The sequence below is a fragment of the Hypanus sabinus genome, chromosome 20 (genome assembly GCF_030144855.1).
Source record: "Hypanus sabinus isolate sHypSab1 chromosome 20, sHypSab1.hap1, whole genome shotgun sequence".
Lineage (NCBI taxonomy): Eukaryota > Metazoa > Chordata > Chondrichthyes > Myliobatiformes > Dasyatidae > Hypanus > Hypanus sabinus.
In genome coordinates, this window is record NC_082725.1 from 45,161,219 (window position 1) to 45,177,761 (window position 16,543).

At 36.6% G+C, this 16,543-nt stretch overlaps 1 protein-coding gene across 2 annotated transcripts in view; it reads right to left on the reverse strand.

Annotated features, from left to right (window-relative positions):
- Positions 1-16,543, reverse strand: part of osbpl10b (oxysterol binding protein-like 10b) — a 158,325-nt gene that overhangs the window by 20,643 nt on the left and 121,139 nt on the right. For both annotated transcript variants that reach the window (XM_059945415.1, XM_059945416.1), the window contains one exon: positions 6,233-6,731. In XM_059945415.1, the coding sequence (XP_059801398.1) occupies positions 6,233-6,731 (499 nt within the window). The remainder of the gene's footprint in view (positions 1-6,232; positions 6,732-16,543) is intronic.

A 16,543-nucleotide genomic window follows, 5' to 3' on the forward strand; every position in this document is an offset into this window, starting at 1 on the left:
ATTCACTAGATTGATTCCAAGAATTGGATGGAGGGAAAGAATAGAGGGGTTTATGTGAGAAAAGATAAAGCAGGGCCTATGTTTTTTGAATTTAGAAGCATGAGATTGTGTAACAGCAGAACTTGTATGATAGTTGACATGGAAGTTACAGGGATGAAACTTCTCCCAAATGGGGTGTGGGGAAGCAGGGGTTACCTTCTCAAAACATGTTGTCAGCCATTCAGGTTTCAGAAATTGGTATATTTTAAATATGAAATACTGAAAGTTCAGGGCAATGTTATTCCTAGAAGGATGAAGGATAAGAACAAATCTAGGCTATATTGAATGTCAAGGAATACTCCAAATTTGATTAAGAAAAAAAGTTAAAGGATAGACACAGAGCACTAAAAATGAGTGAGGCTCTTCAGGAATACAGAAAGTGTATGCATTAAAAAATGGAGATCCGAGACAAGTCACGAAATATCACCAGCTGATAAGATTAAGGAGAATCGCAAGGTATGTTTTAAGTACAGTAAAGGGAAACCGGAAAAAGAACAAGGCACATTGGGAATCAAAGGAAAAGGAAGATGCGATCAAGATCTTAAGTAAGTATCTGTATTCTCTCAGAAGGAGAGCATAGTACAACAAGCATTTTTGAGCAAAATAGAAATGTATGCTTTTTGGTCTGTAAGCATTAATTTGTATTTTGCGTTATGCAAGTGCATAAAACCTTTCAACCTTAAGTGTCACTGTGAGGCAAATCTTTGTATAGTGATCAAACAACAAAATTGTTTACAACAACACATAGCATTTCTCTGGAAAGTTGAGAGATTTCATTTGGGATTATGGAAGCCCATTAAGATTTAAAAAAGGAAAAGGTATTAGTGTTTATTGGGCATAAAGTAGAATAAATCCCCAGGGCCTGATCAGATCTATTCCAGGCTGCAACGGGAGGAAAGAGAGGAGCTGGCTGGAGCTATGACAAAGATATTTAGGGCTTTGCTGACTTAAGTGACTGAGGACTGAAAATCTGGGACTCTTATTCAGGTTGTACAACAGGGTTAAACCAGCTAGTTCTTCTAACATCTGTGGTGGAGAAATTATTGGTAAACAGTTTAAAAGACAGGATCAATCTACACTTGGAAGACAGGAATATATCACAACCAGTCAGCACAGACTTATTGGTGGGAGATCCTGTCCGACTAATTTGATTTTTCTTGAAGAGGTAGAATGTATTGATGTGACAGTGCATTCAATCTGATTTACATAAACTTCAATCATGTCTTTGCTGTGGTCAGCATGAAAATCTGGTCCAATAGGTACATGCCCATGGAATCAAGGACAAACTGGATCCAAAACTGGCTTGGTGATAGCAGCCCAAAGTGATGGTAGAGGGTTGCATTTGTAAATGTAAGCCTGTGACTAATGGTGTAGCAATAAGAATTGGTGCTGGGACAGTTGGTATTTTAATATTAAAAACTTAGATGTGCATGTAGAAGATATGACTAGTAAATTAGCAGATAACATGAAAATTGGCGTTATTGCTGATTGTGAGGAGTGTAGTCTTAGATGGCAGAATGATATTGATCCATTGTTATGTGAGAGCTTGTGCACTTTGGGAAATTAGATCTGGGTAGAGAACGGTAAGTCTCTAAGGAATACTAAAGAACAGAAAGACCTTGGTGTACATTTCCAAGGATTCCTAAACATGGCGGTGAAATGAGGTGGAATGACCGGCCAATCTGGGTAGACCTGGAACTGAGAGCTATGAAACAGTTTTATTTAACTTCGTTATTAGGAGTTGCTCTACCTATTCAATTAGCTAAAGTTGCTAATTTAAATTTTTATCCTGTGGTTAAGCACTCCTTACAAATTTGGCTCCAGTTCCGCAATTTTTTTAATCTTAAAAAATCTAAACTTTGTAGTATAATTTATCGTAATTACTTTTTCAAACCTTCCTGGAGTGATCCAATTTTTTTTACTTTGGAAAAATAAAGGTATTAAGACTTTTTTGGACTTAATTAAAGAAGGCAGATTGATGTCTTTTGAACAATTAGAAAGAGTATAGAAAGAGTAGAACAGTGGGCTAAGCACACACCCCTGAGGTGCACCAGTGTTGATCGTCAGGGAGGAGGAGATATTAGAACCATAGAACATCACAGCACAGAAACAGGCCTTTTGGCCCTTCTTGGCTGTGCCGAACCATTTTTCTGCCTAATCCCACTGCCCTGCACCTGGCCCATATCCCTCCATACACCTCTCAACCATGTACCTGTCCAAGTTTTTCTTAAATGTTAAAAGTGTGCCCGCATTTACCGCTTCAACTGGCAGCTCATTCCACACTCCCACCACTCTCTTTTTATGAAGAAGCCCCCCCAATGTTCCCTTTAAACTTTACCCCTTCACCCTTAACCTATGTCCTCTGGCTTTTTTCTCCCCTAGCCTCAGTGGAAAAAGCCTGCTTGCATTCACTCTAGCTATACCCATCATAATTTTATATAGATCTATTAAGTCTCCCCCCATTCTTCTACGCTCCAGGGATCTGTAACTCAGTTTCTCAAGTCCCAGCAACATCCTTGTAAACCTTCTCTGCACTCTTTCAACCTTATTAATATCCTTCCTGTAATTTGGTGACCAAAACTGCACACAATACTCCAAAATTCAGGCTCACCAATGCCTTATACAAACTCACCATAACATTCCAACTCTTATACTCAATACTTTCATTTATAAAGGCCAATGTACGAAAAGCTCTCTTTACTATCCTATTATCACCAATCCGCAGAGATTGTGGTCTTCCAGTTTGGAAGTTGAGGGTCCAATTGCAGAGGGAGGTACAGAGGCCCAGGTTCTGTAACTTTTCAAGCAGGATTGTGGGAATGATGGTATTAAATGCTGAGCTATGTTCGATGAACAGCACCCTGACATAGGTGTTTGTATTGTCCAGGTGGTATGAGGTCATGTGAAGAGCCATTTAGATTGCATCTGCCATCGACCTATTGTGATGATAGCCAAATTGTGATAGGTTCAGGTCCTTGCTGAGGCAGGAGTTGAGTCTAGTCATGACCAACCTCTCAAAGCATTTCATCACTGTAGATGTGAGTGCTACCGGGCGATAGTCATTAAGGCAGCTCTGCATCATCTCACCATTCCAGTATCTGCAGTATTGTAGTTCTTTAGACATCACCCTTCCAGTATCTTTGGCATTCTTTCCCTGTGTTTTGTCCCTCACAGTTCCTGCATCTGCAGTATTGTATATCATTGGCTTTGTAACTCACTGTTCCTGCATCTGTGGAATTGTGGTTTTCCTCTGGCTGTACCTCACCATTGCTGTATCTGCAGTATTGTATTACTCCTGTGCTTTGTACCTCAGCATTGCTGCATCTGCAGTATTTTCATTCTTCTGTTCCTCGTCCCTCACCATTACAGAATATTATTTATTTTATTTTATTGAGAGATACAGCCCACCAAGCTGTGACACCCAGGAACTCTCTGATTTAGCTCTAACCTATTTGCGGCATGGTTTAATATAACCAATTAACCTCCTAACCAGCACAACTGTGGACTGTGGGAGTAAACAGGGGCACCCAGAAGAAATCCATGTGCACATGGGAAGTACTTACATACATACCTACAGAGGACACCGGAATTGAACTCCTAATTCCAACACCTCGAGCCATAATAGGGATACCCCACTAATACGCTACCATGGTGCCAATAAACGAGTCCCAGATCCAAAACCCAGGATTGAACCAAGGACCTTTTGATGTTCAGTCTAACGATCTCCCAACTGAGCTATGAAACTTCAGCTGACGCATCTTCATTATTGTTATTCTCCACTGTTCTTTATCTCACCATTGCAGCATCTGCAGTATTGTATTTTCCTGTGCTTTGTACCTCACAGTTCCATCATCTGTGGTTTTGTATACTCACCTGTCTTGTACCTCATTATTGAACTACCTGCAGTGTTTTGTTCATCCTCTGCCTTGTACCTCACCATTGCTGTTATCTGCAGCATTGTACACTCCTCTGCCTTGTACCTCACTATTCCAGCATCTGTAGTATAGTTCTCCTCTGCATAAAACCTTATCCTTCCAGTATCTATGACATTGTATGTCCCTGTACCTTGTACCTCAGCATTCCTATATCTGCAGAACTGTGGTTCTCCTCAACATTATGTCTCATTGTTGCTGTATCTGCATTCCACAGATTCACTGATCTGAGGCAACCTGTAGATATACTTTCTGGGAGTTTTGCACGAAGACTCCTAAGTCCCTCTGCACCTCTGACGTTTGAACCTCCTCCCCCCTTACTGAATGGTCCGCACTATTGTCGCTGCTTTATATTATTGGCTAGTTTGCCCTCATTTACAATTGTGACATTACCCTTATTACATGCCTTTTTCAGCTCCCTGTGCAATCTCAACCCCACACCTTGGCTACTATTTGGAGGCCTATATATGACTCCCATAATGGCTTTTTAATTAGTCGATAAATATTCTCTTTCATATTCACATTTTTTACAATATCTTCGTTAGACATTTTTTACAAAAATATTTAAGTAATTTTCCTTATATATTGGAGGCTGACTTGTTAGATACTATTATGAATATGAACCCCTTGATGAAAGGTTCTATTGGAAGAATTTATAATTTATTATTACAATGGGATAAGCATCCTTTACTTAAGATTAAACAGGATTGGGAGCAAGAACTCAATTTGACTTCTATATGGAAGGATTGGACGCGGATTCTGAAGTTGGTTAACTCTTCCTTGGTCTGTGCTAGTCATTCACTGATTCAATTTAAAATTGTACATCGTTATCATTGGACAAAAGAAAGACTTTCTAAAATATTTCCCAATGTTGACAAGTATTGTGATAGATGTAAAACTGAGATAGCTACACTGACACATATGTTCTGGTCATGTTCTATATTAAAACCGTTCTGGAAGTCAGTCTTTTCGACAATTTCTAAAGCACTTAGGATCAATTTACAGCCTAATAAATTGACTGTGGTTTTTGGAATAATTCCTCAAAATAGTCATGGTATTTCTCTGTCTGACCAACATGTTATTGTGTTTGTTACATTGATAGCTAGGAGGGCCATTTTGTTGAAATGGAAGAATATATCTGCTCCTACTTTGTCACAATGGTTCTCTCAAGTGATGCTGTGTCTCAGTTTGGAGAAAATTAGAAGTCGAACCTTTGAACCTTTATTTGATTTTGAGAAAAGATGGGTCTCATTTGTTCGTTACTATCATTTCAGTTAACTGATAGATTTCCTCCACAATCTAAGTGTAAATTTTGTTTTGATATATTTTTTCTTCTTGTTGGCGGTTTGATGTTTATTTTTAGAAGCTTTCTATATGATGCATGGCTCCGGGGTTGTGCCCTCAATGGGGTTTTTTTTCTCACTTTTCTTGCTTAGTAGGGCTTTTTTTTAATTCACAAAAATTTTCAATCTTTAAGATTTTTTTTGAGGCACTGTAAGTGTAGTTACTTCGATGTACCTGTGTATTTTGAATAATAATAAGAAAAAGATTTGAAAGAAATGAGGTGATAAAAAAAGGCACAAGGAGTTTTTGCCTTCATTGGTTACAACATAGAACATAAAAGATGAAGGTCTTGGTAATGTAATAAAACATTATTTAGGCCACAGCTGAAATATTGTATGCAGTTCTGGTCACAACATTTCAGGAAGCATGCTATTACAATGAAGTAAGATACATCAGGATGTTTGAGATAGAATATTTCAGTTATGCAGAGACACGGGATAGACTGGGTTTGTTTTCTTTGGAATAGTGGAGATCAGCAACAACCCGAAAAAGGTGTACAAAATTATAAGAATCATAAATAGAGCATATAGTAAGTAACTGTTCCCCATTTCAGAGTCATCCAAGACCAGGCAGCATAGGTTTAGATGGAATCAGAGGAAGATACCTTCTTAACTGGAGGGATGCTGATAAAAGTGGTGGAGGCAGCTACTCTCAACATCTGTGCTGCATGGGGACAAGCACTTGAATCACCATGGAATAGTGGGCTGATAAACAGAATTAGTGTAGATATGTCCTTGATATTCAGCATTATTATTATAGGCCAAAGAGCCCATTTTTGTGCTGGATTCACTTGGAACATTACAAAATGAAAATTACATTTAGAAACTTGACTGTAAGATAGTAATGATTTACAATTATTGCTACCTGTTATCCACTGTGGCTCATTTAATTTGATGGAATTTGAAAGCTGTTCTTACCTTCTCCTACCATCGTGACTCCTATGGACATCCCCATGAATTTGCTCTTGGTCCACACGTGTGCATTTACACACATTTTCCTCTCCTTGCATTCACAGTAAAAACCTGAAACTGGTGGATGATGGGAAATTTGTTCTGCTGTAAACCTCATTTTGTAGAACTCTGTAAGATCCTTGCCAGAGTCAAAAGCATGTTTGATCTTGGGCTGCTCCTTGGCAATGGTTGAAATACTGTTGTCTTCATTCGATTTTACTGCATCTTTTGGCACATTCCAAGAACAGTGGAATGTTTCTCCTATTATTGGATTATAAGGTTTTTTTGCCACTGCTCCTTTTCGTCCCTCATGGAATGAAGTCAGGTAAAACTCCACAAAGCAGATAATCCGTTCTTCAGCTGTGGTACCTGCTGTGATCGACACAAACATGTCTGCATGGGCCATGAAATTTGCATACATTTCCAGCAATGACCTCTTCTCCAAAATAAATGTAGGAAGCACTACCTGTGTTAAGAAAAAACGAAGAAAATATTATAGGGCATCTTAAAACACTGGCATAGATTAAAAAAAACTATATTAAAGATATCTTGAATATAAGTGTGACAATACACATCTTAGTATTTAAAAAAAAGCTTAAATACAAGAGTTTCTACAGGAGCCGGAAAAAATGCTGGAAATCTTGAGCAATACACACAAAACACTGGAGGAACTAGGCAGGTCTGTGGAAAGAAATTAACAATCGGCATTTTCCAGAACCAGTCAATATGTTACTATGGATCCTTTGACTGGTAAATTCATGACAAACCAGTTCTCAGAACTAGTAACAAGAGGAAATTATGAAAGATGGCAATGGACAGGACAATAACCAAACCAGAGGACTCTAGTAATTTTGAAGTTTTATTAACTGTAGTAGATAATAAGATCATTATTTGTAGTCCTTTTATAGTTGGATCTGCATTCTGGAGACAGCACATATATTCAGGTTGTCATAGGAGATGACCTTGGGTTTCAGAACAATTCTGATCTGCTGGTAGGCAAGGAAAGCAATGGAAGATGGAATTTAATTTAATTTTGAGGTGATATGCTTCAGTGTTCTAATAAGAGTAATGAATAATAAGGCCATTGGGAATATTGATGTACAAATCCTTTGATCCCTGAAGATGACAGAAATAAAGACAGAAGGGATACTGGTCTTCAGTAACCACACTATAGAAGATATGAGCATAGGAAACATGGTATACAGCTTCAGACACATCAGAGCTGATGTCTTTTCTGGTCACAGCATTATAGGAATGATGGGAATGTACTGGAGAGGTTGAAGAGAAGACTAGGCATTACCTGGTATAGAATGTTCTACAGGAAGAATGGCTAGAGATGCAGATTAGCTTCCCTTGGGTCAGAGGAGACTGAAGGGGTTTGGATGGTTGTGTCAAAAATTATGAGGGGGACAGTTAAGGCTAGTGAATGTTTTCTCCCCATTTATGTTGACTTCTGAATCCAGAGGGCATATAACATGTGAAAGGTTTAGAGCAGGGGTTCCCAATCTTTTTTATGCCATGGATCCCTGCCATTAACCATGGGGTCTGTGGGAACCCCTTGTTTAGAAGGGTCTGGGGTTAAGGCTAGGGACCATGTGCTGGTAAATAGGATTAGTACAGATGGGTTCCTGATGATCAGTATGGACACTGTTGAAAGGCTCACTACTGTGATGTTTCATGAATATGCTTTTAATCATTGTCAGATCAAATTATTTTATAAGCACAAGTTTGCCTTTTAAATGATCATTTTGCTTTTCAGAATTAAAAACTGAAAGATTTTGTTTCAGATGGGATTATTTTAATTTAACATTAAACATATGTAAGATGATCAGACTTATCCTCCTCATTCTTACTGTTTTATCCACAGACTTTGAGACATTCCTCTCCAATCTAGCTGACTGGTATTGCATTTATTTTGTTACATTCACAAAATATCTATAATTAGTCTCTTCTTATTTGATTATCTGCTAATTACAGAATCTCCCATAGATCTGTGCTTGGATCTTTTCAAGAGAGTGGTCAGAAAGAACTAGGTTTACTTTGTGTATCAGTGGATACTTAAACTGTATTCGAGATGATGTTACCAAGCAGTGGCAGGTAGATGAGAACTATAAAAGGATCTTTAGAGAAAATTGAGAAAAGTGAGTCACTAAAGGTGATGCATTCATCATGTATCATAGAGTCACAGACAGCTACAGTACAGAAACAGGCCCTGTAGCCTATTTACTGTGTGCCGCACTATTACTTTATTTAGTCCCATCAATTTTCACCTGGAATATAGGCCTCCATACCTCTTCCATCCATGTGCATACCCAAACTTTTCTTCACTGTTGTAATTGAACCCAAATCCACTACTCATTCCACATTCACACCAACCTCAGTGATACTCCCCTCCAGGGTTTTCCTTAAATTTTTAAACTTTCACCTTTAAACTATGACCTCTAGTTGTAGTCTCACCTAACCTAAGTGGAAAAAACCTAATTAGATTGACCATATCTATACCCCTCATAATTTTGTGCTGACCACAATGCTAACTTAAACAAATCCATGTATCTAAACATTGCCCGTTCAAATGCATTTAAATCCTCAAATATTGTTATAGTATCTTCTTCCACTGCCTCTTCTAGTATCACATTACAAGCACATAGAACCCTGTGTAATTTCCCCTGTCTGTCTCCTTTAAACTTCCCCCTCACCTTAAAGCTGGTATTTGACATATTCACCCTTGGAAAAAATGTCTACCCTATTTCTGCTTTATACTGTAGTTACAAAAATTGTAGCCAATTTAAATTTGCAATTTCATTTACTAAATTTTGATACTTATTGTTTACTGGTGTAGAACTTTTCAAAGTACACGTTGCTGCAGGAAGGACATCTAAACTAGGATAGTTAATGGATTAAAAAAAATCTTTCAGGAAAAAATGGCAATTCCAAATAACAGTGTCACCACTGCAGTTACTGACCACAATGGCAGGAAGATTTACAGGCTTATCTTGGGCAGGAGGCCAAGTTGGTCGGGATGACTGTTAAGTACTACAGAGGTAAGGTTAGGAATTGGTAGGTGAAGATGAAAGATTCTGAAATGTATTAGTAATGTGATTTTTGGGGCAATTTTGAATCAAGCAAGAGATAAAAGAGAATTCAGGACAATATAGGATGTGGGTGGTGGAATGTTGTAAAAGTTGAGAACTTGTCAAGAAGAATGCAGGACACCAACGACAAAGGACTTATTTAGTGGGGAAGGAAGAAGGGGGCGAGATAAAAAATGTTATTGAAATAATATTTCATGAGGGAAAATGAAAAAACAGTAGGAAGTTAACGACACAAAGATTGCAAGACTGATTGGGTTTGTGGATGATACAAAGATATTTGGAAGAGTAAGTAGCATTGAGGAAGCAAGGAAACTGCAGGAAGACTTGAACAGATTAGGAGAATGGGCAAAGAAGTAGCAAATGGAATACAGTATAAAGAAGTGAATGGTCATGCAATTCGGTAGAAGTCATAAGGTGTAGGTATGTGGTAAAAAGGGAGAGAATTCAGAAATTAGAAATCCAAAAGGATTTGCGAGTCCTGGTGCAATATTCACTCAAGTTTAACTTGCATGTTGAATTATTAGTAAGTTAGACAAATGCAGTGTTAGCGCTCATTTTGATAGGTCCAGAATATAAAAAGGGTGTAATGCTGAGGCTTATATTAGACATTGGCAAGACCGCATTTGGAGTATTATGAGAATTTTGGGCCCATATTTAAAGAAGTTTTGACTAGCATTGGAGAGGGTCCAGAGGAGGCTTACAAGAATGATTTCAGGAATGGAAGGACTATTTGATACCTCTGGTCCTGTACTTGCTAGAGTTTAGAAGAATGAGGAAGGATCTCATTAAACCCCACCAAATATTAAAAGGCCTAGATAGAGTGGATGTGGAATGTTACCATCAAAGGGGGAAGTTTAGGAGAAGAGGCCACAGCCTGAGAATAGAAGGATGTCCCTTTAAAACAGGGATGAAGAGGAATTTCTTTAGCCAGAGGTTGGCAAGTCAGTGGAATTCATTGCCACAGATGGTTGTGAAGGCCATGTCAGTGGGAATATTTAAAGCAGAGGTTGATAGGTTCTTGAATAGTAAGAGCATCAAAGGTTTTGTGGAGAAGGCAGGAGAATGGGATTAAAATGAAAGCATGTATCAGCCATAATCAGGACAGGACAAACTCAATGGGTTGAATGGTTTAATTCTGCTCCTATATTTTCTGGTCTTATTCAGCTTCAGCAGATTCCAGATCGCTTTGCTCTTCTCAGTCTGGAGGCTGTTAAGTCAATTCATTCTAAGGTAGGTGAAGATATGCCGAGATCTAAACTGATATGCAGTGGTATTTGAATGCAAGAGGTAGATTTTGATCCACATTATTGTAGTGCACAACTCACAGACCACAAAGACTAGCTAATAAGTATTTCTAAGGGGAATTGTTCTGAAGAAAACAATTCAACACCTACAGTTATTTGGATGATTAATATGTGGAAAATAACACCAGAAAGGTTGGGTAGTTTTTGTTTCATAGCAACATTTGTTTACTGCCTTTGCTCTCCAAATGAAACCGATTACAAAGAAAAAGACTTCAGTACAGAGCAATTTCACATCCTCTTCACGATAAGCTAAAGAATGTTACTGCCAAAGAGTTTCTGAGGTGCTGTCTATGTTATACTGCACTGAAAGGTCATGGCAAGTTGTATACAGCTTGCTCCTACAATCAGCCATTCTATTGCTTGTATATGGATGTTGTCTGAGGGATAACTATTGGGCAGAATACTGCCTGAAGGAGCAGACAGAGCCTGTTATGTAAATACATAAACACATTATTTAAAAATCTAATCAGAGTAACTGTGACCATAAAGCTAAAGATTTTTTTAAAGAACCCATATCACTCACTACTGTACTTTAGGGAAGAAAATCTGCTAAGTCTTACACAGGTTCAGTCCAACAAGTATTTGACTTAACTGGCTCTGCATTTCAAAAGCAATTAGGAATGGAAAATGCATGCTGGCTTTGCCAGCAAAGTTTGTATTCCCTGATGAATTATGCTAAAAAAAAGATTTGAGCCACAACTAATACCATTCAAAACCTATCCCACATTGACTATATTCCCTCTCACCCACAAAATTGTTGTGAATTTTTAACATAAAAGATTGTCAATTTACTTCAGAATCATGATTCAACTGTCTACAAAAATAACTATCTTTGCAAAATGATTATTCTCCAAATAAGAGTATAAACAGCATGAAAGTATTTAGTGTTTGTCACCGACAATCAACAAAAAAAACCCATCTTACTGAGACCAAAGTTCATAGGAATCCTAGAGCTTCATTTTAATTATTGTTCTTTTCTAGATGATGCTACACAAACTACCAACCCACAGTAAGAAAGTAATCAAAACCTCAAAGGCTCCAAGGCTAAGTTACCAACTCCAGGTTATAAAGTTTAACAATGATTAAACCTAATATTTTGCTTATCTGCCATCTTAATTACTTCTTTCGTAAGACTAGTGCATTTAGAAAGATAAAAATTATAATAAGGCATATTTCACTTGAATCAAAATTAGGCTTATAAGAAAGTTTGCATTATCTTAGTAATTCAATTTTGTTCAACTATGTATTTAAATAATAACTTTTGTCAAAAGGAATTAAAATGTCTTGAACAGTTATTGAATTGATATAGTAAGATTTGAACAGTATTACTTTGAATGGTAATGTTGATAATTCTTTATAACACACATTTAATAACATTTTAACAGTGAATTGCTTACAGGCTTTATGAACTGAACAAATCTGAAACTTAGTTTAGAGCATTCTGTGGTCTGACAAAAAGACACATTTATCAGTTTTCTTCACCAACTACACCAGTAATATAGTTCTTCAATTTAGGTCTTTATGCAAAATCATATTAAATATGCACATAAATTTGTAGAACTCTTGAAATTACTAAATTTATTTTCATGGGAAGACTGTGTTCAGAAAGTAATAGTGAAACTTGGTGAGTAGATAATGTTTCAGCTGGTTCTCTTACATTCTGGTTTAAATGTGACCCCAGGCTCAAACTAATGTGACTGAATTTCAACTGTCCTCACAAAGACACAAAAAAATAGAATCAGGGATGGGCCATCTGGCCTTTCAAATCTGCCCCATCATTTAATATAATCTATTCTGGCCTCAACTCCACTTCTGTTCTACTTCCTTTTGTAATTCTATTCCTCAATTTATCAACTCTAACCCTGCTTTAAATACTGCTAATAATCACTTCCATCACTTGTAGGAACAGAATTACAGATTCAACAATATCTGCAATAAAATATGTTCATATACATTGGTTTTAAATGACTAACCATATCTTGTAGAGATTCAAGACTATCATCTCACGATCTGTTAAGCCCCCTTTGAATCTTTAATGTTTGAATAAGGTTACCCTCATTTTTCTCGCTCTAAGGATTACAAGCTAAACTATTTTTAAGGGGCAAAAATTTAGAGGTAACACGATGGGGAACTTCCTTACTCAGAGTGGTAGCTGTGTGGAACGAGCTTCCAGTAGAAGTGGTAGAGCCAGGTTCAATTTTGTCATTTAAAAAAAATTGAATAGGTTTATGGACAGGAAAGGAATGGAGGGTTATGGGCTGAGTGCAGGTCAGTGGGACTAGGTGAAAATAAGCGTTCCGCACGGACTAGAAGGGCCGAGAAGGCCTGTTTCCGTGCTGTAATTGCTACATGGTTATATTTGGCTAGGGCAACTCTCTTATCTCTGTAATTAACATGCTGAATCTTCTTTGGACCACCTCCAATGTTACAATGTATTTTCTTAGGTTAAAAGATTAAAACTGCATGCAATATTGCAGGTGAGGCCTCATTAACATTGTACAATTACAGCAACCCCTTCCTGACTTTAAACTCTAACCACTTTGAAATAAAGACCAAAACATCATTTCCTTTAACTAGTCAGTAACTTGCCAGCAAGGTTTTTGTCACTACCCCCCAGCGATCCTTCCTTATAAAATACAACCAAATCTAAAATAACCCATTCTTAATTCAAAGGTTAATTCAGAATGGGACATTTTCAATGAATGAAAATAAGATTACTGCACCAAAGATAATACCAGTAAAGCCTAAGATACAATATCAATGCAAGTTTTATTTTTTTTAAATGCAAAATTCTTGTTTCCAAGACTAGATCTTTTTCTTTAAAATCTATTAAGATAAAACAATATGTAAATGTCATATTCTTATTAATTGTAATAAATAGTTGATTTACATTGATTAGCAATGACAAAAAACCTTTGCACTTATGTAGCTCTGTTTTTCATAACCATGACAAATACATAGCAAGGTTCCATTAACATGTAATAAACAGGTAGACCTTAAAGAATGTTGGTTAGAAATAGGTTTTGGTAAAAAATCTCCTAGTCTCTTTCAAGAGTGCTGTTCATGACTACCTGCAGAGCAGATGAGGCCTCCTCATCCAAAGAACAGTATATCCAGTAGTGTACTTGTTTTTCAATTCTACTCTGGAATGTCAATCAAGGCAATGTGCTCAAGTTTTCGGAGTGGAACATAAAAGCACAGTATCTACTTTCTTAAACTAACACTTTGAGCTCATCACATTCCACCTCTACAACTGGGATTTTCTCTTTTTTTTTAATTCCCCTTTTCTTTCACCTGGTAATAGTCAACCTTAAGCTCAATAGGCATGTTCAATCCTTAACCATTCTACTATGCAACATACATTATAAAGTAAGTATCAGCAGCAGTTCAAGTACTATTTCAAGTATCAAATTTACTAATTAATTTTGCTAAATCATAATGGTCAAGAAGTAATACAAGAAATGCACTATATTTTTCCAAGCACAATTCCCCAAATTTCTAGGGGTATTGCTGTATTAAAAAAGGCTTTATTTTTGCATAATTTACTGCATATTACATACAAAATTGATAATCATTGCCATAGCACATTAATCAGCTGATTTTCAGCCACACTTAAAATAATTTCCACTTTTGAACAAGTCACTTAGAATATATGAAACCTTCAAATTCATACACGATTAAATTTTTCATACAAGAGTCATTACAGTTTTTGCAGCAGAAAGGACAAGAATTATTAAATTCATTTTATTTTGCAATGTTTAGTATAAATATGTGCATCCATATATTTCATTGCTTGGAGGATTCAGAGAGGTTTTTATTCAAAACAAGACACTGAGTGGATTGCTTGTTTGTTATTGATTTTGACAGGATATTTTTAATTCTGGATTTACACTAGTAGAAAATGTCAGCTTCACAGTGATTATAATAGTTTTTTTTATTATTTAACCACAGACAAAGATAGGGAAAAGGAAACAGATTGAGGTGCAAAAGTGACAAGAGACAGAACAACTGATAAATATATGGTAAAGAAAAGCACTTAAATATATAATGAATTGCAATCACTGCTGATTGCCTATAATTTCTGATAGTAATATTCCACAGCAATTCAAAGTGTGTTTACATTGCAGTACTGTTTCTTGATAAAGATGCTGCGCCAACCACCTCACGGTATTGCTTATCATTTTATTCATTAATAGCTACACATCAGAATTGGCACATCTAGTAACACAGAGAAACTGAACAAATTATGTTAATATTCCTGAATTCCTGGTAAAAGAACAGGTCTATGAATTTGTTGAACATCACATCTTGCAGTTTACTATGGACCAAATAAACAACAAGGGATCATTATAAAAATTTGCAAAGCTGGCAGGAAAACATGAACTGGCACCATAAAACGTTCATGATTTTTTAAAATCCAAACTATCAGTTTGCTTTAGTACTGGGTGACTGACACAACTTGATAGCACAATGAAAGCGGAAATTGGAACCAGCATGTACCAAACAGCAACATTTATACTTTCAATCTCCATAAACCTTCTGCCACTGGTCTGTTGAACAGCAGCAGTCTAGTCTACAAGCACTTTTTGGGACTATGATAGTGTCCAGGGCAAGGGTTCCCAACCTTTTGTATGCCATGGAGAAATACTATTAAGCAAGGGGTCCGTAGGCCTCAAATTGGGAACACTTGGTCCAAGACTGTGCTTAAGCAACTAGATACATATCATGCCAATGTCTATAATGGAAACCGTACAAGTAAACTTGTTTACAAGATTCCACTTGGTGTTGCTGCCATACCCAAAGAATGTCAAGTTGTTTTTTATATGTATTTTTTGTAAATACAGAACAGAGTGCTTGGAGCTTAAATTGTTGTCAGGGAATGCACCATGTTGTATAGGAGAAAATAATTACCATTTATAGATAAAATAATTTTATTAATTTTTTCAAATCTGCTTCAAAGTTCCTAAACTTAAGGCCGAGACTGAAGACTGAGTTTAATCGTAGAACAAAAATGTTCAACATGTATAACTTGTAACAAAAGGAATGGTTTAGATTCTAATCAAAGCCAAGGGTGATATAAACTCTCAAACTTCAGATATAATTAAAACTACAGAGGAACCATCATCCATAATTCTATCTAATATGATAAATGATCATGTATACATAACTTTACCAGTGGTAAGGTATCAGTTCTATATTTAGCAGGAGTTCTTTAGTCCAAGAGAAACTTCACTAGCCACAAGACTGGCTAACATTTTAATACCATACACTTATTTCAGTGGAGGATGCTTTAAATATACAGAAAATCCAGGTAAATATACCTCATATATACTTATTCACCAAAAATCTAGCCACTCGGTAACCAAGGAAGCACTCATATTGACCAAAAGGAAATAAGGTCTACAAAATTAATCACATGGCTTTATTTACTTTGGCCTTATGCAAGCAAAGATGGAAGAACATTAAAAAAATGTTCTACTAGTCAATTGAAGAATAATTTAATTACAGAATAGTCACTGAGCAATTTTAAGTTGCTTGAATATCTATTTTTGCTTTTAAGTTCAAGGAACAAGATTTGCTCTCTCTGCCTACTCTTTTGTGAAAGAAAACAATATTTTGCACCACTGCACTTGATAAACACAAATGTAATTTAGCACTGAAAGAATCATAGCAAATTACTTTTAAATGCAACAAGCAATTTAATTTCCCACTTACACTCTAGAAAACAAAAGAGATCAAGTATTATCTACAAAAGTTGCTGCATGACACTATTATTCTTTCACTGCTAAACAGTGGGACCATTAATGAAATTTATTTGTTGGTGCACTGTCCAAGTAAAATAAATATAACATTTATATAAGTTGACAGCAGTACATCATTTT